This window comes from Lissotriton helveticus, chromosome 4_1 (assembly GCF_964261635.1).
Source record: "Lissotriton helveticus chromosome 4_1, aLisHel1.1, whole genome shotgun sequence".
Taxonomy (NCBI): domain Eukaryota; kingdom Metazoa; phylum Chordata; class Amphibia; order Caudata; family Salamandridae; genus Lissotriton; species Lissotriton helveticus.
In genome coordinates, this window is record NC_136063.1 from 8,945,615 (window position 1) to 8,972,313 (window position 26,699).

Below are 26,699 nucleotides of genomic sequence, written 5' to 3' on the forward strand. Positions count from 1 at the left end.
CTCCTATAACCTTAAAGAATGAGACTATCCAAGGAACAAAAATACAGGGCACTTAGCTCCTACAAACTCATCTCAACCCCCTCCACCACCTTCACAGAACCATTTTGTCAGAAGTAAATTAAGCACATAGGCAATATACAGTGACAAGAAAATTAAGCAAACAGGAATTAATAAGCTCCGGTGAGCGATGTCTCACCCGAGGTCCTCATAGGGGTAGAGATGTCTGTCCTTAAACTGCCGGAATCCACAATCCAAATCACAATCCAAAGACCATAGAGTGCATTGAGAAGTTTGCTGAGAAACACACCCTGCACTGACAGTTTCATCTTCTTCACATCGACATGCCGGTGCATATGGTTAATTGCGGCAGAAGTAATCAAAACAGTACATTTTCCTGAAGTGTCCCAGCTGAAACACGAAGCATTTTGACACTTTCTCACATTCAGGTTCATGCTGACACTTTCTTGCTGTCTCCGTGAAATGCGCTGTAGCCCTGCTCCACAATGTAGGCGTAAACTGAACGGTGTAAGCTCCATGGCCCCGACTTCAAAACGTAGCGTTTCCATGGTTTCAAATAGTTGCAGCAGGCCAAAATGGAAGCACGCAGTTTACGTTCTGCCGGATGGCTACCGGCACGTTAAAGCAGCAAAGCGTCCATATTCAGCACAATATCCTCGAGCAGGCAAGGTAAGGTGTGTGCGTGTGAAAACCGAACTTTCACAAAGGTTTAAACATCGCACACATTAATGGCAATTACTTCAACTGTCCCCGGAATGGCTTGTTTTGCTCCGTGTTAGATGAGAAAATAAAACAACAATCTCTCTCTCTGGGGTCATAAACAGTAAAGCACGAGTTAGTTACCAAGTGAATTTGCCGACAGTGAAGCTCTTAGGCGCAATATTACACACATTCATGTAAACATTAACGAGTCCATAAATCCATTACATCCAGATAAATGTGACACGCAGGGTGAAAATTGTTTAAAACGTTGGGCACTTATCTGTTCTCCATGACTCAGATAAACGTTGATGAAAGCACACATACTGGCAGCAGCTTCGACGTAGCTGTTTCCCAGACTACACCAGCTGATTTATGCTCCAGTAATCGAAAGGCTCTCTCCTCTCAGCTGCTCTCTGCCACATCGCATTTCTATCTGCTGCTTTCAGTTACAGCTTGCCGTTCCACTGCTCAGCACAGCTCCAGTTCAATCACGAGCAGGCAGTAGAAAAATGGCACACTTCTCTGGTCATAATGCCATTAAAGATGACTTCACCTTAAATATGTAAACTTAATTTGGCACTCCTGATTCTTGGGGCGACCGATTTCGTGGTCACTGGTGGGGTCTCCTAGTGCCAGTAAGCTTAAACACGCACACATATAGAGAGTTTTACCTTTTAAAATCTTCCTTTTCTGTTCTTTACTCTTGAATTTTTTTAAATGTTCGTTTTCTGTCCTTTTCTCTTAGATATTGTTTTCTTTCATAAGTTCAACACTCTTGTCTCCTTGTAGGTTCTTCAGTTTTTAAATTGTAGATTTCTGCACGCGTGGGTTCGTATCCCACCCTCGTCGCCAAAAATGTTGTAAATAATGCCAGGTAGTCCATATACTTTCTTGATGCTCCTTTATTCAGGTTAGATGGTAAGTAAGTTATATAAAGGGGAAACCCCACCAGGAGTGGCCTCCTGCCACTCAGCCCACATTCAACTGCCAGACATCCACACAGAACATTCTGGCAGGCTCTTGCATCACACATTCTAAGCTGGGCAGCAGGGACAAGTATAACACATCTCCCTTCTTTAATTTGACGAACGAGAGATATGAATAGAAATTGCGGAGAGTAAGTGAGATAACAAGTCACATCACGCAATTTCAACATAAATGTAAAATCAGATAAGATTGGCAATTAACAACTTCACAAACCAATCTCGCAAACTAATAAATAACATTCACACCACCTTCTCTCTTCCTTAAACAAACATTACTCACACAACGAAATAACCAACACACTATCACGCCCACGCATCACATACTCAACCCAGAAACCAAACAAACCGACTGGCCAGGTCAGTAAGAGGCAAAAAGGTCCCAACTCACGGCGTAACAGTACAGTGGAACTCCAAGCTCCCTCAAACTCCATGAGAGTATCTAAAAGTGGAACTCCAAGCTCCCTCAGACTCCATGAAAATATTTAAAAGTGGAACTCCAAGTTCCCACAAACTCCATGAAAATATTTAAAAAAGTGGAACTTCAAGTTCCCTCAAACTCCATGAAAATATTTAAAAAGTGAAAGTCCTTAAAAATATTTAAGAGTGGAACTCCAAGTCCCCTCAAACTCCATGTAAATATCTAAAAGTGGAAAACGTATCACTCCACAACCCAAAAGTAACAGAGCACATAATGTCCTGTGACATTTCAAACACATAGCTCCTATAACCTTAAAGAATGAGACTATCCAAGGAACAAAAATACAGGGCACTTAGCTCCTACAAACTCATCTCAACCCCCTCCACCACCTTCACAGAACCATTTTGTCAGAAGTAAATTAAGCACATAGGCAATATACAGTGACAAGAAAATTAAGCAAACAGGAATTAATTAGCTCCGGTGAGCGATGTCTCACCCGAGGTCCTCATAGGGGTAGAGATGTCTGTCCTTAAACTGCCGGAATCCACAATCCAAATCACAATCCAAAGACCATAGAGTGCATTGAGAAGTTTGCTGAGAAACACACCCTGCACTGACAGTTTCATCTTCTTCACATCGACATGCCGGTGCATATGGTTAATTGCGGCAGAAGTAATCAAAACAGTACATTTTCCTGAAGTGTCCCAGCTGAAACACGAAGCATTTTGACACTTTCTCACATTCAGGTTCATGCTGACACTTTCTTGCTGTCTCCGTGAAATGCGCTGTAGCCCTGCTCCACAATGTAGGCGTAAACTGAACGGTGTAAGCTCCATGGCCCCGACTTCAAAACGTAGCGTTTCCATGGTTTCAAATAGTTGCAGCAGGCCAAAATGGAAGCACGCAGTTTACGTTCTGCCGGATGGCTACCGGCACGTTAAAGCAGCAAAGCGTCCATATTCAGCACAATATCCTCGAGCAGGCAAGGTAAGGTGTGTGCGTGTGAAAACCGAACTTTCACAAAGGTTTAAACATCGCACACATTAATGGCAATTACTTCAACTGTCCCCGGAATGGCTTGTTTTGCTCCGTGTTAGATGAGAAAATAAAACAACAATCTCTCTCTCTGGGGTCATAAACAGTAAAGCACGAGTTAGTTACCAAGTGAATTTGCCGACAGTGAAGCTCTTAGGCGCAATATTACACACATTCATGTAAACATTAACGAGTCCATAAATCCATTACATCCAGATAAATGTGACACGCAGGGTGAAAATTGTTTAAAACGTTGGGCACTTATCTGTTCTCCATGACTCAGATAAACGTTGATGAAAGCACACATACTGGCAGCAGCTTCGACGTAGCTGTTTCCCAGACTACACCAGCTGATTTATGCTCCAGTAATCGAAAGGCTCTCTCCTCTCAGCTGCTCTCTGCCACATCGCATTTCTATCTGCTGCTTTCAGTTACAGCTTGCCGTTCCACTGCTCAGCACAGCTCCAGTTCAATCACGAGCAGGCAGTAGAAAAATGGCACACTTCTCTGGTCATAATGCCATTAAAGATGACTTCACCTTAAATATGTAAACTTAATTTGGCACTCCTGATTCTTGGGGCGACCGATTTCGTGGTCACTGGTGGGGTCTCCTAGTGCCAGTAAGCTTAAACACGCACACATATAGAGAGTTTTACCTTTTAAAATCTTCCTTTTCTGTTCTTTACTCTTGAATTTTTTTAAATGTTCGTTTTCTGTCCTTTTCTCTTAGATATTGTTTTCTTTCATAAGTTCAACACTCTTGTCTCCTTGTAGGTTCTTCAGTTTTTAAATTGTAGATTTCTGCACGCGTGGGTTCGTATCCCACCCTCGTCGCCAAAAATGTTGTAAATAATGCCAGGTAGTCCATATACTTTCTTGATGCTCCTTTATTCAGGTTAGATGGTAAGTAAGTTATATAAAGGGGAAACCCCACCAGGAGTGGCCTCCTGCCACTCAGCCCACATTCAACTGCCAGACATCCACACAGAACATTCTGGCAGGCTCTTGCATCACACATTCTAAGCTGGGCAGCAGGGACAAGTATAACAGTGCATAAAGAATCCTGCTGGATTAAATGAAGAATGGTAGATATAAATGCTGCTTTATTTGTGTGCTACAGCTAGGTAATTTAGACTAATGGGTTAATCATTAGCAATGGTGGGTGGCAACAGAACAAACTGTATTTCTCGCATTAATTATTCTTTTGTGTTTGTTTATATAATAGTTTTCAAAAGTGGTTTTGGGCCTAGTGCATTCGTGTTTGCTAAAAATTCTGCTCGGAGCAAGAAAGAGTCCATGATGAAAGAATTCCTTCTGCTGAAACACTTTGTCGTGATGAGCTGACTATTCTTTAGTCGAGCAAGGCCAAGGCCAGGAACCGGCAGCGGAGTGTGTGACAATTTCATATCCGAGGAAGCTGTGACTCTCTTTCGGTTAATGTTGCAAACTGGAGGAAGCTTCGTTGTTCGAAAACTAGAAACAATGGACTCTAAGAAAGTGACGGAACTGATGTTCTAAAAAATGTGGTGACGATAGCCTGTCATTTGACGGGCCAATGGGACTCCGATTTCAGCAGAAAAATATATTTTTGCTTAGATTAGCTTAGCGTAGAAAGGTATAAAAACTCTTCCCCCGTAGAAGAGAAAAGCTGCTTCTTGCTGACCTTTGATGAGGGTGTTGTGCAGACGGACATTCCTTGGAGCACGTAAGAGAAACTTAAAAGACTTTACTCTTTTATTCTTTATTATAGCAAGTGTAGTTAGGGACTTAGGATTTGATAATGCCAAACTGTTATTTTCTATTTGAATAATATTTCTGTTTTACATAAAACCGTCAATATCATTTGCAATGAATCTAATAAAATGCTTTAATAAAGATTTCTAATGCATTTTCTAAATAAATAGCTAATAAAAATCTTACTTTGGAAAACAAGCTGGTCTTGTTATTTCATGAGTTTAGGTTACCATTAGCAAGATCTTATCACCACAGTGGCTTAATTAATTGTTGGGGTTTGTAAAGTGTGATGAATTCATTTACCGCGGTTGTATATAAATGTATATAATTTGTGAATAGGTTAATTAGGTCACATGATTCAGTTGGTCAAAATCTGTCATGTTAGATTATGGGCCTTGTGATTGATTTATGATTAAAGGTGTATATTGTGGAGTTGGGTAGCGTAGCTTATGACATATTTCCTATAGGCCGCTGGATCACAGGTAACTCCTAATATATTGCTCAAACAACGGACTAAGGGCTTGATTTAGAACTCGCCAAATGGATTACTCTGTCGCAACGGGGATGGATATTCCGTCCGCTGAATGGGATTAAGATTTCAACAGTTTGTAGTAATCACGCCACGCTGGTATGATGTAATCCAAGTCGGTTTATTCACAGGTAGGTTAACAGGTAGCAAGAGTTTTCATAACAGCAGTAAATCAATCCTGTAGATGGTAAATCACAGCCCCACCAGGAGCAGCCTGCTAGCTCCTCAGCTCCAGTCACCAAAGCATTCCACACGCAGCCCACACACCAAACATTCCACTCAGAACACTCACACAGGCCGAGCAGCCAGGGACAGGGAAACATAGGGGAGGCAATCCATAACATCAGGAACAAACCATAAAAGATAAAAAAACGCATTTAACTATAAACACATAATTACAGCAACAGTAAATAGAGAGAAACAATATTGCAAGGGGAATATTACTAATCAAGATGAATCTAAAGCCCAGACCCAGGGATGGCGGGAAACACGCATCACTAGTTGGAAAGGAACAGAAGACCATAGAGAAAGACGGATAAATAATAATACCCATCCCCCTCCTCTAATGAAGAAAAACATAAAAATCTAACATCTCCATGTAAGGAGTAAAGTCAATGTGCACAGAAGGGACTAGTACCCAAAGTACTGCCCCCACCCTAAGCAAAGGATGACATGTATGTGAATGAGGACTAGAGGGGCTAGTACCCACTGTCCAGTCCCCGCCAACCAAAAGGAACAACCTGTAAGTTAAATACATTTCAATTTATGCACACAGGGACCCACCGCTGCAACAAAACCCTGTGCAGCGCAAGGTGTCTTCTGTACGCAGGGGCCCACCACTGCAACAAAAACTCGTGCAGCGAAGGCGTCTTATGCACGCAGGGAACTCACCCCTGCAACAAGTGAAAGAAACTACCCTTGTGTAAGGGTACAGTGTAAACTGGCGTACAATGGGACTGAAAACTCAAACTTTCAAATGAGCTACTACATGTGTATATGGGAGAAAGCACCCAAAAATGTGTACCCCTGTGTAGAGGTTCAGAAATGACAGTCTGTACTCGAACATCCCTCCCGCAAAGGCACATTTCAACCACCCAGAAAGGAACAATATAGACATAAACTCTATCAACATGTAAAAGATAAAACAGCCAATGAATACGATTTACATCACAGTACGTGAAACGAGCAGCCAGGAAAAATGTAAAGACATGTGTCTCCTCGAGTTTGGCCCTGTCCATGTTGTGGAGACGTGTGGAAACACCAAAAATAAAATGAGTCCCCCTAAAAAAAGTAAATAAACGTAACATAGCTAAAATCTTCCAGCTGCAAAGCATCCAAATGAACGTCAGGAAGGAATTCCAAAGTCAAAGTCACTGTGACACAAAAATGGCAAAGGAAGAAAAATAACTTGAAAATCAACGGCTTCCCGACTTGACGTCCGTGTTAGTGTTAGTTCTCGTTAATGCTTTACTTCAAAACTAAGTTTAACTTTATTCCACACACCAAACATTCCACTCAATACACTCACAGAGGCTGAGCAGCCAGGGACAGGGAAACATGGGAGAGGCTATCCATAACATCAGGATACTACACAGTTGTGATACCCATCACCATTATGACAAGTATCCCGTCCGCTGAATGGGATTTAGATTTCGGCAGATGGGATATCCATCACCGTTGTGACCGATATCATGTCTGCCGAATGGGATTTAGGTTTTGACTGATTCAATATCCATCACAGTTTTGACGGAGTAACACAGCCGCCGAGTACTAAAGCAGGCTCTCTGTCTCTTTCCGAAGGTGAGGCTTTCATTGAGAGTCTGCAGTCAGTCCCAGAACACACAGGTGTGACCAGTGTGTGATTCCTAAGTGTGTACCAGGTGTAGTTTTTGTATTCATAGAAGAAGCGTGATGCCTTGACGAGTTCCAAAGATATAAACTGACCCAAACCACACTCAAAGTCATATATGTTTTCCAGAGTAATAGAACTGTTTGTACATCTCTTTTCTCTTCGACCTCGCCACTGCCTGAAGCTGAAGGATGCACTTGGTGGCTCAGAGGGCTGACAGCACTATCCAGCCCCTGATATTCCAGGGGTAACAGGCAGTGCAAGACATAACAGTACATTGACCCTGAAAAATGGAAGAAAGATTACTTTTATTTACTTTGAGATTTTATAGCGTAGTATAAATTGCGATAGCCATTCTTTAAGAAACTTTTATAACTAAAACACATGTTACTGATGCAGCAGGGTACGGCCTTTGGAAGCAGAGTGAACCCCGGGGGACTTGCTAACAAAAGCATGGGAAAGGCTTTGGGTCTGGCCAGAGTGACTCACTCTAGAACAGAGGTCTTCAAACTGTGGGGCGCGACCCCCAGGGGGGTCCAGGAGTCCTAGGAAGGGGGTCGCAGATTCCGCAGCTTCACTTGTCCCTGTAAAAAGACAGTTGTCTGCCGTCCTGGGACGGCTAATTGAGATCATTGTCAGCTGTTTGCCTCAATGAAAGGCAAATGCGCTGGTAATTTGCAAGTGTAAAGGATGCCTGGGAGCACTTCTGGCTCTTTGTGAAGACAAAGATGTGCGTTTTTTTTGTTGAAGTGCAAAGAGTTAACTACTGCCATTGCTAAATGCCTAAACAGATTTTAGGTGCTGCAGAATTCAGCGGCACGGCTGGTCCTCACGCAACCCAGGAGGGCTGCCTCCAAAAGTGCTTTAAATGTCCTACATCGGCTTCCTATTAGGAAGAGAGTGATCTTTAAGACTCTCTGCACGTGTCATCGCATTATCCAGGGCACTGGCCCTGTGTATTTGCGGAGTCTCCTTACCTCCTATACGCCTGCACGTCCTCATAGATCTAGCGGGACTGGCTGCTGTCAGTCCTGAAGGTTCAGAAGGCCAGGATGGGTGGTAGGTCCTTCCGGCTTTTGGTGGCCCAGAGTTGGAATAGACTCCCTCTGAACCTCCGGTTAGAATCATCTGAGATGAAGTTTAGGAAGGATCTTAAAACGTACCTGTTCTCTCTTTAAAAGTTGTGCTCGGACGTCGTCCTAGGTTTTGTGGCTTTGCCTCTCCCACTTATCCTAGCGCGGGGACCCGCCGACTTGGCGTAACCAGGCGCTTTATAAAATTCCTTATTAATATTATTATTATTACTGGGCAGGGAAGCTATTTCTTTTAATTTTAACTGCATTCACACAGCCCTTTGTGCCCCTAAAGAGGTGTTGAAGGGACAGTTATATCAAAAAAAGAAAACTGCATTACATTTGGTCTGGTATTATTAAAACCTACAGCTTGAAAGCACCATTTTACTGTAAAACTAATCAGACGTTTTGCAGCATTGCATCTTACCCTGTGTGTAATGCAAGTATAAAAAATTGACTTGCGTATTCACAGTGCCATCTGTCACAGGCTGTGACTTTATAGCACTAAAAATACACAGCACTATTCTCCACTGCACCAATCAAGATTTAATTCTGTGGTTCTCTGGTTACACAAAGACCTCTGCAGTGCATTAACTAATAGATGTTTCACAATGTACTACAGTGCATTTCCCACTGAGCAATATCTTATTTTATTTATTTTTGATTTACGCAGCCCATTAGTTTATATGCAGATACCTGAAGGTGAAATACCTAAAAAACGTAGGAATATTTTAGGCCTATTTATGAGAGGTGTGCATCGCCAGAGCATCACTTTTTTGATGCTCCGGTGGTGCAACCATCTCAACCACACCTATGAGGCGGTGCAAAGTCACCCTGCGTGGCTTTGCAAGGCCTCATATGGAGTAATCAGTAAGACGTAGCAGCGCAACTCACTGCGTTATTTTACTCTGCATCCATGAGGTGTTCCAATGGGCTTTGCGTGGGAAGCCCATGGGTTTTGATGCTGCCGCATATTTACAAAATCATGTAAACCTGGGGCAGCTCCAAAAACTGACGCCGCTCCAGTGGAGGCGTAACGAGGAGAAATGTTCTAATTCTGCATCTCTCATAGAAATAGGAAAACGCCCCTCAGGATTGTTTTGGTGAGGGAAGGTGCCTCTTCTGTACAAAAACAATTCTGCCTAGGTGAGTGCTAGGCAGCAATTTGTGAAGGGAAAGGAACTGGACTGCACTGTCATGATTACAGTTTATTCCCGTCCTTTCACATTGGCATTGGGCAGCGCCGCAAGAAGACTTGCAGCGCTGTCAATCGCCAATTCCTCATAAATAAGGCCCTTTGTTTTTAGCTTCACCTTTGGCTACACCCCTACGCTGAGCTTTGGTTTGGATATGCTCATATAATGTTAGAAGTAAACTCCTGTTCTATCCTATGGGACAGATGGCCTTTCCATACTGAAAAATTAAACACACTGTATTTCACTACTGGAACATGTCACACACATCAGTACATGTCTTACCTATAACATACACAGCACCCTGCCCACAGGGGTACCTTGGGCCTACCTTAAGGGTGACTTACATGTACGAAAAGTGAAGAATATGGCTTGGCAAGTGGGTGCACTTGCCAGGTTATATAATCGTAATCATACACTCTTGTATAGCGCCTTATCACCGTAAGGTCTCAAGGCACTTGCTTTGGGAACCCGTCCTGGTCTTTGCCTGCGAGATTACCCCTATTGGGCATCCCAAGGTGGAAGCCAGGCATCCTTAGCGTTGTGGGGGCCGTAGTGGAGATTAAGCAAGCTATTGCCCAGAGTTGCAGAGTGTGAACCCATGATTCGAGTAGGCACCGAGGCGACAATTATCGAGTCCGTGGACATTATGAGCTCAAGACCCTGCCGCATCGGGAATTGAACCCTGGTGCCGGGCTAGGCCTCTGCATCAGGGTCTGCCTCCTCTAACCAGTGAGCCAGACTTCTCCCACATGACATGGCAGTTACAAACTTCACGCAGACACTGCAGTGGCAGGTCTGGTAACCCTTTTGAGGGCTGCTTGGGTGAGTGGCACAATCCGTGCTGCAGGCCCACCAGCACTATTTGATTTACAGGTGCTGGCCCCCTCAGTGCGCTTTACCAGGGACTTACCAGTAAGCAAAACATGCCAATCATGGAAACAGCAATCCATAATACAAGTTATAATAGGAGCACTTGCACTTTAATACCGAACAGCAATGAGGACGAGCGCAGAGACACTGAACCAGCAAAAACAGAGTCAACACTAGGCCAGAAAGGAAATAAACAGGAGAAACATGACAAAAGATGACAGGCATAACAGAGGCATTTATAGTTATCGATATATGTTGATGACTAGACGAACCAGTTTCTAGAACATTTTGACAGAAGGGGGTCCTTACGCCTAAAAAGGTTTGACAAGGGGGTCTCGACATCAAAACGTTTGAAGACCACTGCTCTGGAATGTCATGCTTACGGGTCAGTTTTCACTCTTACTCTGTGTGGGCTGGGTGTGTACTAAGTATACAACAGGACTCAGCAGTGACCAAAGCCAGGTAAGGGAGAGGCTCAGAATTAGGTCTGGGCAGAGTTCGCGGAGTCTGCTATGCGGAACTCCACGAAGTGACCTAAACACTCTGCTGCGCTACACAGAGTTCTGCAAGCGGCCGAGTGTGCTTGGTCATGCCTGTTCACATTGATTTTCAGAGCCGGGTGTTAGTCCTGCGTTGGTTAATCAACACGAACAGCGGCAGGCGCAAAACAGGAGGGAGCCGTTTCCTTTCGGCCACTCAAGTAGATTTTCTACTCGAGCGGCAGATTGCTCAACGCGAACAGAAAGTTGCTCAATGTGAGCAGTCACAGCCATCTGCGAATGCCTGCGTTGAGAAATCCGACCGTCCACCCACTTTGATAAACCTCACCGGGAGGTGGATTTTTGTCAATCGTACTTGTCAACTTGATATTGGCGAGCATGAGTGAGGAAAAATCTTGCCATAAGGTGGGTTTTTCTCACTCATGCTCGCCAACTTGGCGATGGCAAGTGCGAGCATGCAAAAAATTCCACTACGGGTAGCCGAGTTTTTCAGCACCCCGCCTGCTCCAAGGAGTGCGGAAAACTCTGCAAACTCTGTGAACAGAGTGGAGTTCACCATCCAGGCCTACTCAGAATGATGAGTGAAGAGGAGGCTGGCCCTCCTACTGGGCACAGTCTTAGCTACAGAAGCAGCAGGTTTGCAGACTCCCACACACAGCAACAAAGGGACCAGAAGCTAATGTGTGCCCCAGGGAAGCAGTGCCAGGCAGCAATGGTTTGCACCTCTCTCTTTGGAGATGTAGAGAGAGCTGTGACATGGCTGCTCTGGAAAGGGATGATTCTCGGAGTAACAATACTATACTATAGAGCAGACCCTTCCAACAGGCAGAAGTACTCACAGCAGTGGAACAGACTCCTAGCACGGAACTCAGGACCCCTTGTTTCCCTCCAGGTCACAGCAGCAGCAGACCTTCATCCTTAACCTTTGTATCTGGTCCCAGCTCCACTGGAAGGAAGGGGAGGTCCCTTACCCAGGTCCCCTACACCTCTGCCAGGCTGCACAGAGGTTCCACTCAAGGGCAAAGTCAAACACAGTGGAAGTTGATGTCAGGCCAGGGGCCCACTCTGAATTTTCGAATACTTGAACTTGTAGGCGCAGCCAGTAAGGTGCTTCTGGTGTTAGGTAGAGTGGATTTGTAGATTTTGCACAAGGCGCTCTCTGCCAGCGACTCCATGGTGATGACGCATCTCGCCAGAGGGGACCACCGGGGTCAGAAAGGGAAGGAAGCACAAGCTTGTTCGGATGCCGTTGCCACAGGAGGACCAGTAAGGACTCTCTGGAAGAGGTTAGTGGGCGCTCTGAGTCCTGCACAAGTGCTTTATGGTTCTTTTATTAAACCAGGCACACACTGACCTGGTACCCTTTGCAGGGAGAAGAAAAAGGACGCAGAGGGTCTAACACATCAACCGACCTTTGTGGTGTCACTCTTGTACTTCCATCATGAACAGCACAACACACTGCAGACTCTCTCTCTCTCTCTCTCTCTCTCTCTCTCTCTCCCTCTCTCTCTCCCTCTCTCTCTCCCTCTCTCTCCCCCTCTGTCTCTCTCTGTTTCTCTCTCTCTCTCTCTCTCTCTCTCCCTCTCTCTCTCCCTCTCTCTCCCCCTCTGTCTCTCTCTGTTTCTCTCTCTCTCTCTCTCTCTCTCTCCCTCTCTCTCTCCCTCTCTCTCCCCCTCTGTCTCTCTCTGTTTCTCTCTCTCTCTCTCTCTCTCCCTCTCTCTCTCCCTCTCTCTCTCCCTCTCTCTCCCCCTCTGTCTCTCTCTGTTTCTCTCTCTCTCTCTCTCTCTCTCTCCCTCTCTCTCTCCCTCTCTCTCCCCCTCTGTCTCTCTCTGTTTCTCTCTCTCTCTCTCTCTCTCTCTCTCTCCCTCTCTCTCTCCCTCTCTCTCCCCCTCTGTCTCTCTCTGTTTCTCCCTCTCTCTCCCCCTCTGTCTCTCTCTGTTTCTCTCTCTCTCTCTCTCTCTCTCTCTCTCTCTCTCTCTCTCCCTCTCTCTCTCTCTCTCTCTCTGTTTCCCTCTCTCTATTTCTCTCTCTCTTCTCACTCTCTCTCTCTCTCTCTCTCTCTCCCTCTCTCTCTCTCTCTCCCTCTCTCTCTCTCTCTCTCTCTGTTTCCCTCTCTCTATTTCTCTCTCTCTTCTCACTCTCTTTCTCCCTGTCTCTGTCTCTATGCCCCTCTCTCTCTTTCTCGCTCTCTCTCTCTCTCTCTCTCTCTCTCTCTCTCTCTCTCTCTGTCTCTCTCTCTCCCTCCTTCTCTCTCTCTCTTTCACTCTGTCTCTCTGTGCCTCTCTTTCTCTCTCTTTCTCTTCTTGTGTATGCCTCTCTTCTCTGCCTCCCTCTCTCTGGTAGGGGAGTGGTCCTAGTTATGAAAGACGTCACACACATGCTTTACTGCCATATGGGTTAATATAAACAACGCATGTGGTCCAGGACGATACATGATCAGCCATCAACCATCTGCCACCTGTTGGAACCAACATGGCAAGCCCCCCTTAGTAAGATGAGTTACCCTCATGCTGAGCACCCCCTTTCTGCAGACATGGTGACTTGCCAGGGGCTGGAGAAAGAAGAAACACTAAAGTAAACTGCAGATTGGCAGAGAGAAGCTGCAGGCGAGGATGTAAATAAGAGACTGGTCGGTGCTCCACTGATGAGTAAACAGCTCCATTTAAATGAGAATTATGCAAAATCAAGTCTGCTTGATGCATATATTCATATATATTCATATACATACATATATAGCCCTGGTGCAGGTGGCACAGAATTATACCAGGTGAACCCTGCACTAGAGAAGATGGCGTCTCCCACCGACCTCAAGGCGCTGTACAACCAGCAGTTCAATCCACGAAAGATGATGGAGCTGTACATGTCTGCGGGGTCTCCCTTCATAGCAGACTCCTGCCTGCAGGCGGTGCCTTATCTGAAGAAACTCGTCCCCTCAGGTATGGACTCCATGAGCTTCACCTCAGCAGACATGGACTGTAGGGTCTGAGTCACACGGATGTTATCATGCCACAATTCATAACCCTGTTGTAATGTCAGCCCTGAGTTGGGAGTGTCAAGCCACCTCTCTGCCCAGAGTCATACACAGCAAACACAAGCAGATGATGGACGGGGCGCTGAAACTTTTCAGACACTTTTAAAGGGATGTATGACATTACAACGCATGCTTTTGCATCGCATGCCTTTACAACGCGTTTTTTACAACGCATACCATTACAACGCATAGTGCTTTTAGGTGCTGGATAGTGAATTGTTTAATTTACTATTCCAACTCCAATCCCCGTGGATAGTAGGGAAGGTGTTGGATAGTACATTAAACTTATTCCCTATCCTAGAGCGCCCCCCAGCGCAATGCGTTGTAATGGTTTGCGTTGTAAAAGTTGCATCGTAAAGGCACTGCATGGTAAAAGTTGCGTTGTGAAGGTTGTTTACCCTTTTCAAGCATTCCCTATCCCCTTGTTGAGGAAGCATCCAGTATTTATGCCCTGGAATCTTAGTGTCCCCTCTGAGAGAGCCCACAGAGTTTAGGGAGCCACACACAGCGGAGGTGTGGGAACAACACCTTTCCCACTAGGATCACAGTACACCGGACGTTGGACAATGTTTTTCCATGCCTCCTGGTTAAGTTGCCTTCTGCCTCCTCCACCCCTTTCCCCCTTTCATTCTTGTTCTGCCTCTCCCCCTCCTATCCTCTCTCCCCTTGCCTGCTTTTTCCCATAAGTGTTTGCTTTTAACGCATGTAACTGCGCTCTAGCAACTGGTAACTATGCTCTGAAATTGTATTTTTTTATAACAATGTAACTTGTAACTATGCTATGAAACAATGCTCGTCCTCATGTAAAGCGCTCTGATGCCTCCGGGTCTACCCAGCGCTATATAAAACTTTTCAAATAAATAAAAAAATTTAAAAAATAAAATAAAACTGGGAATAAATTCCCTAAAAAGCGACCAATTGTTCCCTACACTTAAGAAAAGGAGCCTTAATGATGTGTTCAACATGGTTCATCTTTGGTTTAATGCCAGAGCTACTAGTTAGGTGCCCAAAATCAGTTTTCTTAAATTTACATTCGTCAGAACATAATGTAAGCCCCTTATCCCCTAAGGCTATTAAGACTTTCTCTAAATTGTGATCATGCTCCTTGGCATCTTTGGCAAAAACAAGTATATTCTCCTGAAACACAATTGCACGATTTAATCCTTCTAAGGTTTGCTTCATCAACCTTTGAAAAAACAGCAGCGGCATTGATACGTCCAAAATTCATGCGGCAGAAGCAAAACAAACCCTCTGGAGTTAAAAATGTTAATGTTAATGTTAATGGTGCTTGTAAAGCGCTAACAATCATCCTGAGTAGGATATCACGGCGCTATAATGGCAGTAGTGAATGTCAATGATAGGCAGATAAAAGGATCCTTGTTTTAATCAGGCTTGGAGAAGAGAAATGTTTTCAATTGCTTCCTGAAGGACAGGTAGCAGTCCGTCAGTCTAAGATTCACGGGCAGCTCATTCCAGCTTGTCGCCGCCAGGTGGGAGAAGGCCCGTCCGCCCATCCTTGTTGTTTTCACATGTGTAGTTCTTGCTCTTGCTGTTGTTTGGGAGCGTAAATTCCTGGTTGGCGCATAGAATTTGATTTTGTTTTTTAAAATACATGGACCTGTAAAAAGGCTGTTAAATCTCTTGATTCCTCCTCCAACACCACGTGGTGATATGCACTGGCCAAGTCAAGAGAAGAGAATACTTTTGCACCAGCTAGAGCAGTCACCATTTCATTTGAATTGGGTAATGGATGAGCGTCTACCCAAATAGCATTATTAAGGCTGCGCAAGTCAATGCAGAGCTTCAATTCGCCAGAAGCTTTGACCGCAATAACTTTTGGAGAAACCCATGGAGAAGATTCAACAGGCTCTATGATTTTCTTTACACATAAATCATGTAGAATTTCCTTAAGCTTACCCCTAAATGTTAAAGGAACATTTCGTACTTCATCGCAAAGTGGGACAGAATTCTCCGATAATTTAATGCGATGTTTGAGTCCAGGGGAATCACCTAAAATATCACCGAAGACTTGTGGAAATTTTTCTTTAACATCAAAAATGGAAGGATTGTCACTCCCTGTAGCATTGTTAGTGACCACATATACCAGAGGATCAGCAGTGTTATCCAATGTGATACCCATTTCCTTTTGTTGTGGCCAACCCAGTAAAGACTGCCCTTGTTTGGCCACATAGACTCTCCCAATATTATGCCATTGAGAATATTCTATTTTTGCACAAAAATAACCCAACAGATCAATTGTATGACACTTATACCCACCAGGGGCAACACCAGGAGGTATATGCACTTTTTCAGGTCAGTATTTCTTAAACACCACTTGTGAAATAATGGTGTACCACGCAAAGAATCCACCAGAACATTTAATCTAACACCACCAACATTAATCTCACATGAGGGAAACTTTGAAGTACACGTTCCCCCGTTTATTGTCCATACAGTATTAGTTTCAGGTTCACTGCTATCAGAACGGTCACATCCTTCATAGCCTTGAATTACGTTGACTTTTCAAGGACCAGATCTACACACTCTACTAAAATGCCCTTTTTTACCAAATTTTGCGCATATTTTGTTCATAGCTGGGCATATTTTTGCATTACCTAAAATGAGAATCACTACCACACCTATAGCATAAAAGAAAAGGGGCATATTATCAAGAACGGTGATAAAAGTATTGCTGCTTTTGAGATAGGAAACTATTTCTAAAGCGGCGATAATGGCCTTGATAATATGTCCTTGTGAATTCCCATAGAAGCCCAGATTCTGGTGTTAACCTGGGCTTCGATGGGCATTCACAAGGGCTATATTATCAAGCCCATTATCGCCACTTTAGCAGCAGTTTCCTGTCGCTAAAGCGGCGATAATTGTATTGCCCCTCTTGATAACATGCCCCATTCTTTTTCCCATCTTGCCTTTGCCACTTGGATCTCATATCATTCACTCATGAATACTTCAAAACATAACAGGCGGCACTCCCCACCTCGTGCTCATGATAACACGCACTTGGAGATTATCGCGAGATACCACAGGTTCAACCCAAATCTGTGACTGGGGGTGAATGTCTGGAAAGTTTCAGCGCTCCGTCCATCCTCTCCTCGTGTTTGCTTTGTTTGCCCTACGTTGGGAGCGTATGCCCAGACGTGGGTCCCTTGCTCATGTTGCCACTGGATTTAAGCTAGTCTGGCTCATGAGGGGTGTTACCCCGAAACCAGTCCTAGGAAGCTTGATTCCGTTCCGGTCCAGGGAAGACATGGCTTGGCAGTTTGGGCTGGACTGTTCCCATGAGGCACAGGGTCAAGTCATGTCAAGTCAAGTCAAGTCAAATAATTTATATAGCGCACTACATACCCAGAGGGTCTCAAGGCGCTTGAAGAAGGGTGGGGAATTACTTGTCGAATATCCAGGTTTTAAGTTGCTTTCTGAATGCTAGGTGGTTTTGAGTGAGGCGAAGGTGAATAGGGAGTGAGTTCCATGTTTTAGCTGCCAGGTAGGAGAAGGATCTTCCTCCCATGGTGGTTTTGTTGATGCGAGGAACAGCAGCAAGGGCTTGGTTGGAAGAGCGTAGCTGGCGGGGGGGGGGTGTAGAAGGAGAGTCGCGCGTTGAGGCATTCGGGTCCAAGTTCGTAAAGTGCTTTGTATGCGTGGGTGAGGAGGCAGAATGTTATCCTCTTATTTACAGGGAGCCAGTGGAGGTTTTTCAGGTGACCAGAAATGTGGTCTTTATGCGGGATGTCTAGTATGAGTCTGGCAGATGCGTTCTGGATGTGTTGTAGTTTTTTCTGAAGTTTTGCGGTAGTACCGGAGTATAGTGTGTTTCCGTAGTCCAGGCGGCTTGTAACCAGTGCGTGGGTGACCGTTTTTCTGGTTTCGGTGGGGATCCAGCGTAATGTTTTTTTGAGCATGCGAAGAATGTTGAAGCAAGATGATGAGACGGCGTTGACTTGTCTGATCATCGAGAGTGAGGAGTCCAGGATGACGCCCAGGTTCCATTCGTGGTCCGTTGGGATGGGTGCTTTTCCAAGGGCCGCTGGCCACCAAGAGTCGTCCCAGGCGGAGGGGGAGGTACCTAAGATAAGGACTTCTGTTTTGTCTGAATTCAGTTTTAGACGGCTGTGCTTCATCCACTCTGCTACTTCTTTCATTCCTTCATGTAGGTTGGTTTTGGCGGTGTTAGGGTCTTTGGTGAGTGAGAGGATCAGTTGAGTGTCATCAGCGTAGGAGATGATATTGAGGTTGTGTTGGCGTGCGATGGTCGCGAGGGGGCTCATATATACGTTGAAGAAGGTGGGGTGAGTGAAGATCCTTGTGGCACGCCGCAAATGACTTCAGTGGCCTCTGACTTGAACGGTGGGAGGCGGACTCTCTGAGTTCTTCCGGCCAGGAACGAGGTGATCCATTCTAGTGTTTTTCCTTGGATTCCGATGTTCCTGAGGCGTTGTAGGAGGGTGTTATGACAGACTGTGTCAAAGGCTGCAGAGAGGTCGAGGAGGATGAGGGCGACTGTGTCTCCATTGTCCAGTAGAGTTCGAATGTCGAATGTTGATGCGATGAGTGCGGTCTCAGTGCTGTGTTTGGCTCGGAAGCCGGACTGTGAGGAGTCGAGGGACTTGTTGGTTTCGAGGAAGGCGGCGAGCTGGTTGTTGACTGCTTTCTCGATGACTTTGGCCGGGAATGGAAGGAGCGAGATGGGGCGGTAGTTTTTGAGTTCGGTGGGGTCAGCTGTGGTTTTTTTCAGAAGGGCGCTGAGTTCGGCGGGTTTCCAGCTTTCCGGGAAGGTGGCGGTGTTTAGGGAGCAGTTGATGACGTCTCAGAGGTGTGGTGCTATGATGGAGTCTGCTTTGTTGAAGATGTGGTGGGGGCATGGGGCAGTGGGGGATCCTGAGTGGATGGAGTTCATCAGGCGGATGGTGTCCTCTGTGGAAATTGGGTTCCAGTCATTAAGGATGTTCAAGGGGGGTGAAGGTTCGGCATACGGTTGGGAGGGTTGGTCTCCGGTTTGGTTGTCGAAGCTGTTGTGGATGTCTGCGATTTTGTCGTGAAAGAACGAAGCTAAGGAGTCGCAAAGGGTTTGAGAGGGAGTGATGTCGTTGGAGTTGGCAGTGGGGTTGGTAAATTCTTTGACGATGTTGAATAATTCCTTGCTGTTGTGGGCGTTGTTGTCAAGTCTGTCTTTGAATGCGGCTTTCTCGGCTGTCCGGATCAGTTGGTGGTGTAAACGGGTAGCGTTTTTGAAGGCGTCCCTGGTGCTGTTGTTTGGGTCTTTTTTCCAAGCCTTCTCAAGGGAACGACAGAGTTTCAGTCTGACAGAGGGTCAGACTGATTTGCATATGGCTGTGTCTGAACTGGGGTGGCAGAGTGGGCTAAAGGACGGGGATGGATTCAACCTAGATCTGTGACTGGAGGTGAGTGCTTGAAACATTTCAGCGCTCTATCCATCATTTTCTCATCATATAAAGACATCACTGGTTCTCCCAGACGAAGGTGGAAGTGGGCAGCCTGTTTGCGGGGTATTTGCAAACACTTCTTTGCCCCATTTCAATCTGGTAAAAGTTCATGATTTTACTCCTCTGAAGGGGGCGGGGCCTTTTCTGTATTGACACCTCAACTGTGGAACGAGCTACTGTAAAGCCTGCGTGGAGAACCTACCCTTCTCAAAAAATCCGTGTGACGGGAAGGATCCCCTCACTAGGCGTTCGCTCTTTTAACATGAAACACTCAAGTTTCTTCACTTGAATAATTGTAAATTAATAACTTGTCACTCCTGAAATTTTATTCCATTGTGAATCAAATTTAATTTGCAATTTCATCATTCTTTATTTTTCATCATAAAGCATGTGATATCTCCATCTTCCATTCAATTTCAACATTCCAATACCCAATGCATTTCGGGTCAGTTGGAGTGACCCTTCATCAGGGGTCTGTAAAATTAAATAATACAGGACCATTGCAATCAATAACATAGTATTCAAAGCGAAATAACATATGAATCTAATCATGCTGGTGATGGTGCTCAGGAAAGTGCAAAACAAAGTGATATTGAGGAACAATGGTGGCTCTTGAACGAGTGCAAACTCATAAAACGCTTAAAAATTCAACAATCTCATGACGCCATGAATGGGGTGAAGAGTCGCCTGTACTGAATGGGAAAAATGACCGCATACACTGTGCGGCGTCGGCAACTGCCAATTACTGAAACCCGAAATAGAACGTGATGTGATAGAAAAATACGATCTAACAAATGAATATAAGTGAACATGGTGATACATACACCACGGTTTATCCATCACACGCATGCTTCAATGCTGAATAGCACTTACTTGAATGCTCGGAAAAATGGGGGCTTCAAAGCTAAACTTCTTCTTCCGTGTTTGGAACGGGCGCGGTAGCAATGACGGCTACGCGGCCAGTCATCTGTGTTTATTCAACGTGATCAAAGTCACGTGATGAGAGTCAACTCGGCTTCAAGATGGAGCCTGTGCTTCCGTGGTTTTAAATAAAGATGTATACAGAACCGACCACTTACTAGCGTTAAATATGTGGCTCCACAGTAAGATGTATAATATAAACACTGCAGGAATGATTATAGTAAAGCGAAACCAATATGTATGGATTAAACGCACAATGGTATTGAAAATTTAGATCTTTGAACATGATTAGAAAAATAATAAAATAAGTAAGATCTAATGACACTCATCATTTGCATGAGAGTCATAGAAAAAGTAAAATGTGTAAAATCGTGAACAAAAAGAGGGAACATAACGCACTAAAAGTGTAGAACGGTAGTGTTTTGAGTCCAAATATTAAAGAAAAAATGTCAACTGATCACATGATAGTTGTGTAATGATATGATGATGTTCTATCCTAAATTAGGCGGTCAGATTCATAACTTATTTCATGAGCACTTTACTTAATAACACAAAGTTCGCCCTTTATGAGATCAACATAAAGTAATACAATTCTTGAGGAACAGAATAGTCTGTTGGCCGGTGCTATTACATTTACAAAAAACAGGAAAATTCCACCCTGTCGTTCATCCCAACGGGCTGTAAAGAGTTCAATTTTTTTATCCAGACGAATTCTGACTTTAATCTCTGTTTAACAGGATCCAAGTCACAGCGTTGTTTTACTACCTCCAAGATAGTAAATTTCAATTGGGATATTTGATGTTTCGCCTCCATCCAGTGGGTTGCTACAGTGTATTTTGCGTTCATTAATCGAATGATACTTTTGTGTTCTGTCATCCAAATTTTTATTTTCCTTTCTGTCTGTCCTACATAAATTTTGCCACATGGGCATTTGATAGCATAAATCACGGTATTGGTGTCACATGTGCTTGAGTGGTGAAGATCTATTTTGTATCCTTTGGTTGGGTGCAAAAACATATTCCCTGTAATAACATTATTGCAATGCACGCAGTTTAAACATTTAGCCATTCCTTTGCTGATGATACCCTTCTTTTTTTGTGCGGTCAATATATCTTTAAGGTTTGTTTGTCTTTGAAAAGCATAAGTGATGTGATCGCTGTATAATCCTTGAAGATCAGGTTCCATTTTGATAAGTGGCCAGTGTTTATTCATCATGCTCTTGATTTTTTTTTGCTTCTGTTGAGAATTTTAAGACTGATGAATTTGCTAATTAAATTTGATTCACAATGGAATAAAATTTCAGGAGTGAAGAGTTATTAATTTACAATTATTCAAGTGAAGAAACTTGAGTGTTTCATGTTAAAAGAGCGCACGCCTAGTGAGAGGATCATTCCTGTCACACGGATTTTTCGAGTATTTCAAAGGCACGGACAGGCACTGTGCGACAGACGTAGCGCCAACACAAGATTTTGTTGAATATTCAGTAAAAATATTGATTACTCGAGTGCACAGGGATAACAAACTTTTGTGATTCCAAACTGAACCTACCCTTCTCCCATTCAGGAAAAAACTTTAAACCCTTCTTTTGACTGAAGCCTGGGGCACAACCCAGGCCAAGACCGGGCGCGCGTGCATGAGGATCTTTGGCACGGTTTAGTCTAGCGCTCATAGCGCTAAGAGATCTGTCAGTGAACAGGCGCTCTATAAGTCCCAGTTAACAATAACAATAACTCCTGTTAAGGACAGAGGTAAGTCCATTTATATAAGCAAATGGTTAGTAAGTACCGTAAAGGTGATGTGGTTGTTGACAAAGGCATTTTAAGTCATGCAAATATATTTTCCATGTGCAGAAAAAAAGACCATGTACAATTGCACTAAAAAGAAACATTTCTTGTGTAAACATGCACTACACATACATTCCTCAAAAGAACAGCAAAGTGAAGGCTGCCATCCTCCCGACCACTGCTGCAGCCTCCCCGGAGATTCTTGGAAATGTTTGTGATCTCCAAAAATATTGGGAATGTGCCAAACCTGCTGGAGTACATTTCTGATTTGTTTTTTTATGAATCATGCCCCTGGCTGTCTTCATTCACAATTGTGTTCAGTTTATTTTTTAATTTCTTCAGGAGTCCTAAAGTCAAAAGTCCTAACTTTACTACTACTAAACTGAGAAAAATCCTAACTTTAAGACTTTCGGTATTCACGTAAGGCATTTAGGAGTCTTAACTTCTGTGAATGCCGAAATGAGTAAGTGCCTTCTGTGAATACCAAAATGGTAGTAAGTTTAGGATTTCGTCTTAAGTAAGTTCTGTTAATTGGGCCCTTAGTGCACGTGGAAGTTGTGCGGCCTGACACATTGAATCCTCCCTCCTCCCCCCTCCCCCCATGTTATGACGTCTATAGTACTATGATGACGTCAGAGGCGACCTGCACAGACATGGCAGAGGCTGCTGTGGAAAGCTTGCATTCCTAAAGTGTGATGCATGTGCCATTGTAACATTTTGTCCATTTCTTGCAAAGGGATGTTTGTCTTGAGTTACATCTCTTTTTACCCATTCCTTCATGTAATTACTTATGTACATTCCAATGTATCCTTTGAAGAGCTAAAGATACCGGAGAGATATCCTGGGATCTCTTTTTTTAATAAAACATGTAAAGAGTTTATGTTTTAATTAATATTCTCCTATCTCCTGCAAGTGGCGGTCAAAAGGCTCCCCAAACGCCGCATACATCACCTGAATGAAGTGGGTGCCATGATCTGCAGTGTACACCCATGGATTCATGGGGGCCACAAGGACAGGTGTCAGGTCCCCTTGTTAGTGCTCTGGTTTCTCACTGGTAATCTTCATTACCTCCTCGCCCGTCTTCCTTGCCACAGCAATCAACACATGAGCTTTAGAGTCCCACAGAAACTCCAAGCAAAAGAAAAGTCAGCCTACTAGTCTCCCATCCCACCAACATGGCCGCCACCTCCATCCACAAATGGGATAAAAGGAGGCACCGTACACCTCAAAGAACTGCAACAAAAGTCACATAAACATCGAAGGACCGGGAGGGATGGGAAACTATACTGTGGTGATAAAGACTAGGACTCAGAGTAATGAAGATTACCGATAAGTAACCGGGGCATTACCTCGTCGTCTGTCTTCCTCACCACAGTAATTAACACATGAGCAGATACCAAGGCCAAATCAGTGCATGGAAAACAGAAGACAGCCAACACACAGAAGGCAGCATCAACGTGTTTAATGACACACCCTGAGGGAAAAAACCTGAATCTTATGAATCAACAGAACCCTGAACAGAAGTGTCAAAAGCAACAGAAGCACCACATCCAACCTCGAGTTGATAATGTGTCATAAAGGTATGAGGAGAAGACCACGCGGCTGCCCTGCAAATATCTTTCTTGGACACCATCTTTAACGCAGCCCAAGAAACCGCAACAGGACGAGTAGACCACCCCTGAAGACGATGAGTGAGGACACCGTCTTGGGCACCACAAGCCAACAGAATAGCCTTCTGAAGCCAACGACATCGCATAAAAAGGGAAGGCTTCGAAGCCTTGTCTAGCCAAACCGAAAGTGACAAACAGATTGTCTCTTCACAGAAAGAAGCAGTACCTGATAAGTAACTCAACAAAGCATGCTTCACATTCAAAAGATGTAACAGACACTCCTCCTCAGACTGGGGATCAGGAAAGAAACAGATATATTAAGATAATATTTTATTTTGTTGATTAGTTAAAATCTTTGCAAATACATAACAAGAAATATTCCCATTGTGCACACTTAAATACGATTAAAACAGTTAAGAGCTGCGTAATGTAAAAAAAAAGATCATCAAGAAAGAAATAGGAAGGAACACCTCCGCAGTCCTATGAAAGAACCACCCTATACTCCAAAAACTGCAAAAGTGAAGCAGACCACAAAAAAGACGCAATTCACCAACACACCGGGCAGAAGCAATTACCATCAATAGGACCACCTTCAAGGCCAAAAACATCAAGTCTACAGACTCCAGTGGCTCAAAGAGAACCCCTTGCAAGGCCTTCAACTTCAAAGAAAGATCCCACGGAGGTGGAGACAACATCGGTTTAGGGCACTGAAAATCCAGAGACTTCAACAAACTCGCAACAAAAGGTGTAATTGACACTAAAAGGGAACCATGGAAAGCCTGAATGGCAGCCCACGGTGCCCGGAGAGTAGAAAAGGCCAAACCGAATTTAAAACCCTTCATAAAAAAATCCAACACACGAGCCGGATCCATCACATCCACAGACAATCCCTGGCACAGACACCAACCTGAAAAATTGCCTCAATCCTTAGCATAAGCCATCAAAGCAGAAGGAGGCCTGGACTGCTCAAAGAGGCTTGCCACCACCTGGGAACAACCACTCTGGATCAGAGACTGCCGTTCATGAGCCAAGCCTGAATACTCATGGATTGGAGCACTGGGAATGGAACCCGAGGACCCAGCAAAGAATACGGATGAAACGCAAACGACCAACCCAGATGCACCGCCAACTCCAACAATAGAAGAAACCATGGGTGATGCCGCCAACCTGGTATCACCAAAAGCATCAAATCCCTGCCCCGCCTGATCTTCTGCAGAACTGCCGAATCAGGGGAACCTGGGGAAATGCATACAACAGACCCTGAGGCCACCGGAAGGACATTGCATCCACCTTCCTAGCCCCCAGGCAAGGCATAATTGTGCAAAAACAACAGACCATGGCATTGTCCAGAGAGGCAAACAAGTCCACCCTCGGGGACCCAAACCTCCCTTGCAACATCAGGCATGCCTACGGGGTCAGAGACAGTGAACCCATGGAGGGAAATATCCTGCTCAGGCAATCCACCACCACATTCTTATTGCCAGGAAGGTAAATGGCTGAAAGGGATTCAATCTCGTCTCCAACTGATAATGACCGCCCAACACACAGAAGCGCAGAAACCTTTGGGACTCCCGATAGACTGGGACATGGAGATCAGCATCCTGCATGTCTAGGGAAGCCAGACAATCCCCCTGATTGATCAATGGAAGAATCAGCTAAAGTGACACCATTTTAAACTTGCCAGGGGGATGAGCTAATTCAGCCATTTCAGATCCAACACTGGCCTGAGGTTTCTGATATGTTTCTCGATCAAAAAATGATGGAATAAACCCTGAACCCCATCTTGGTCTGGGGGTACCGGAATCAGCACTCCCTTTTCCATAAGACTTAGTTCCCCATTCAGGAGAGCCTTTCTTCTCAACCCATCCAGAGGACAAGGTTTGATTCAAAAATTGTTGGGGTGTCACTGAACAACCAATGAAATACCCCTCCGATCCCACCAGAAGGACGCACTGATTTGAAATGGAACATCACCACCTGTCTGCAAAGAGAGACTGGTGCCCCCCCACCTGAACCCTGCTCACAGCCATATAGCCCATGTTTTGCAGCAGTAGTGGAGGGGTAAGATGAGTCAGAAAACCAAGATCTGTCTGTGGAAGGAGCCCTTGGCTATGCCCCCTGCCACGAAAGGGCTGATGAGCCCTTCCTTGTCGAGTAGGACCAAAAGCCCTCTCGGCACTAAAGAACTGAGGATGGGAAGGTCTCTCAGGTGCCAGCAGTTTGCGATCCTCAGCTGACTCTTCACCATATCCTCCAGAGGTGGGCCGAAGAGATTGATCCCAGAGAACAGAATCTTCATCAACAAACTCATTTGAACAGCATCCACCTTTCAAGAATGCAACCACAACTAGAGGCGAGCAGAGAACAGAGAGAGGGTGCAGTCGAGAAAACGAACAAACGAACGTCGAGCAAGGAACGAGACGAGGAAGACGCCGACTGCAGCACCTGGCACCCGGTACCCGCGTGGATAAGCCTGTAAACCGCCTGAATAATAAGGCAAGCAGGCAAAAAAACCGCGGATTGAGGCCACCACGCTGCAAGGGTATACCACGGAGGCCGAAAGCATCCCGGACGTGGTACTGGAGCCGCGAGCTGAGTCCCGGGTGCGGCCGGAGCCGCGAGAGCCCCCCGGACGCGGCAGTAGCCGCGAGTGGTGTCCCGGGTGCGACTAAGCCGCGTGGGCTCCCTGGGTGCAGCAGGAGCTGCGAGGAGTTGTGAGCTGTGAGCAGTATTTCGGGTGCGGCCAGGCGCGGCCGAAGATGTAAAGGTAAAGGTCCCCAGAACGCGGCAGGACCCACGAGTGGTTCCAGGTACGTGGCTGCAGCCGCGAGGATCAACCTTGTGGACCTGCAATTCCTACTTTTGACTAGAGCGGAGCAAGGATTTTGTGAAATTACCGTAAGGAGCGCCCTAAAACCTCCTCTAAGTGACCACTCGCATTCACTATGCAATCTCATCTAAGTGGCCACCTGAACTCACTATAC

General features: G+C 45.0%; 1 protein-coding gene across 1 annotated transcript in view; it reads left to right on the forward strand.

The window, feature by feature from the left end:
- The first annotated feature begins 13,643 nt into the window (after positions 1–13,643).
- LOC144826894 (nicotinamide N-methyltransferase-like) overlaps positions 13,644–26,699 on the forward strand; it is a 57,532-nt gene continuing 44,476 nt past the window's right edge. The window contains exon 1 of the mRNA XM_078685356.1: positions 13,644–13,846. Coding sequence (XP_078541482.1) covers positions 13,699–13,846 — 148 coding nt within the window. The 5' untranslated portion in view covers positions 13,644–13,698. The remainder of the gene's footprint in view (positions 13,847–26,699) is intronic.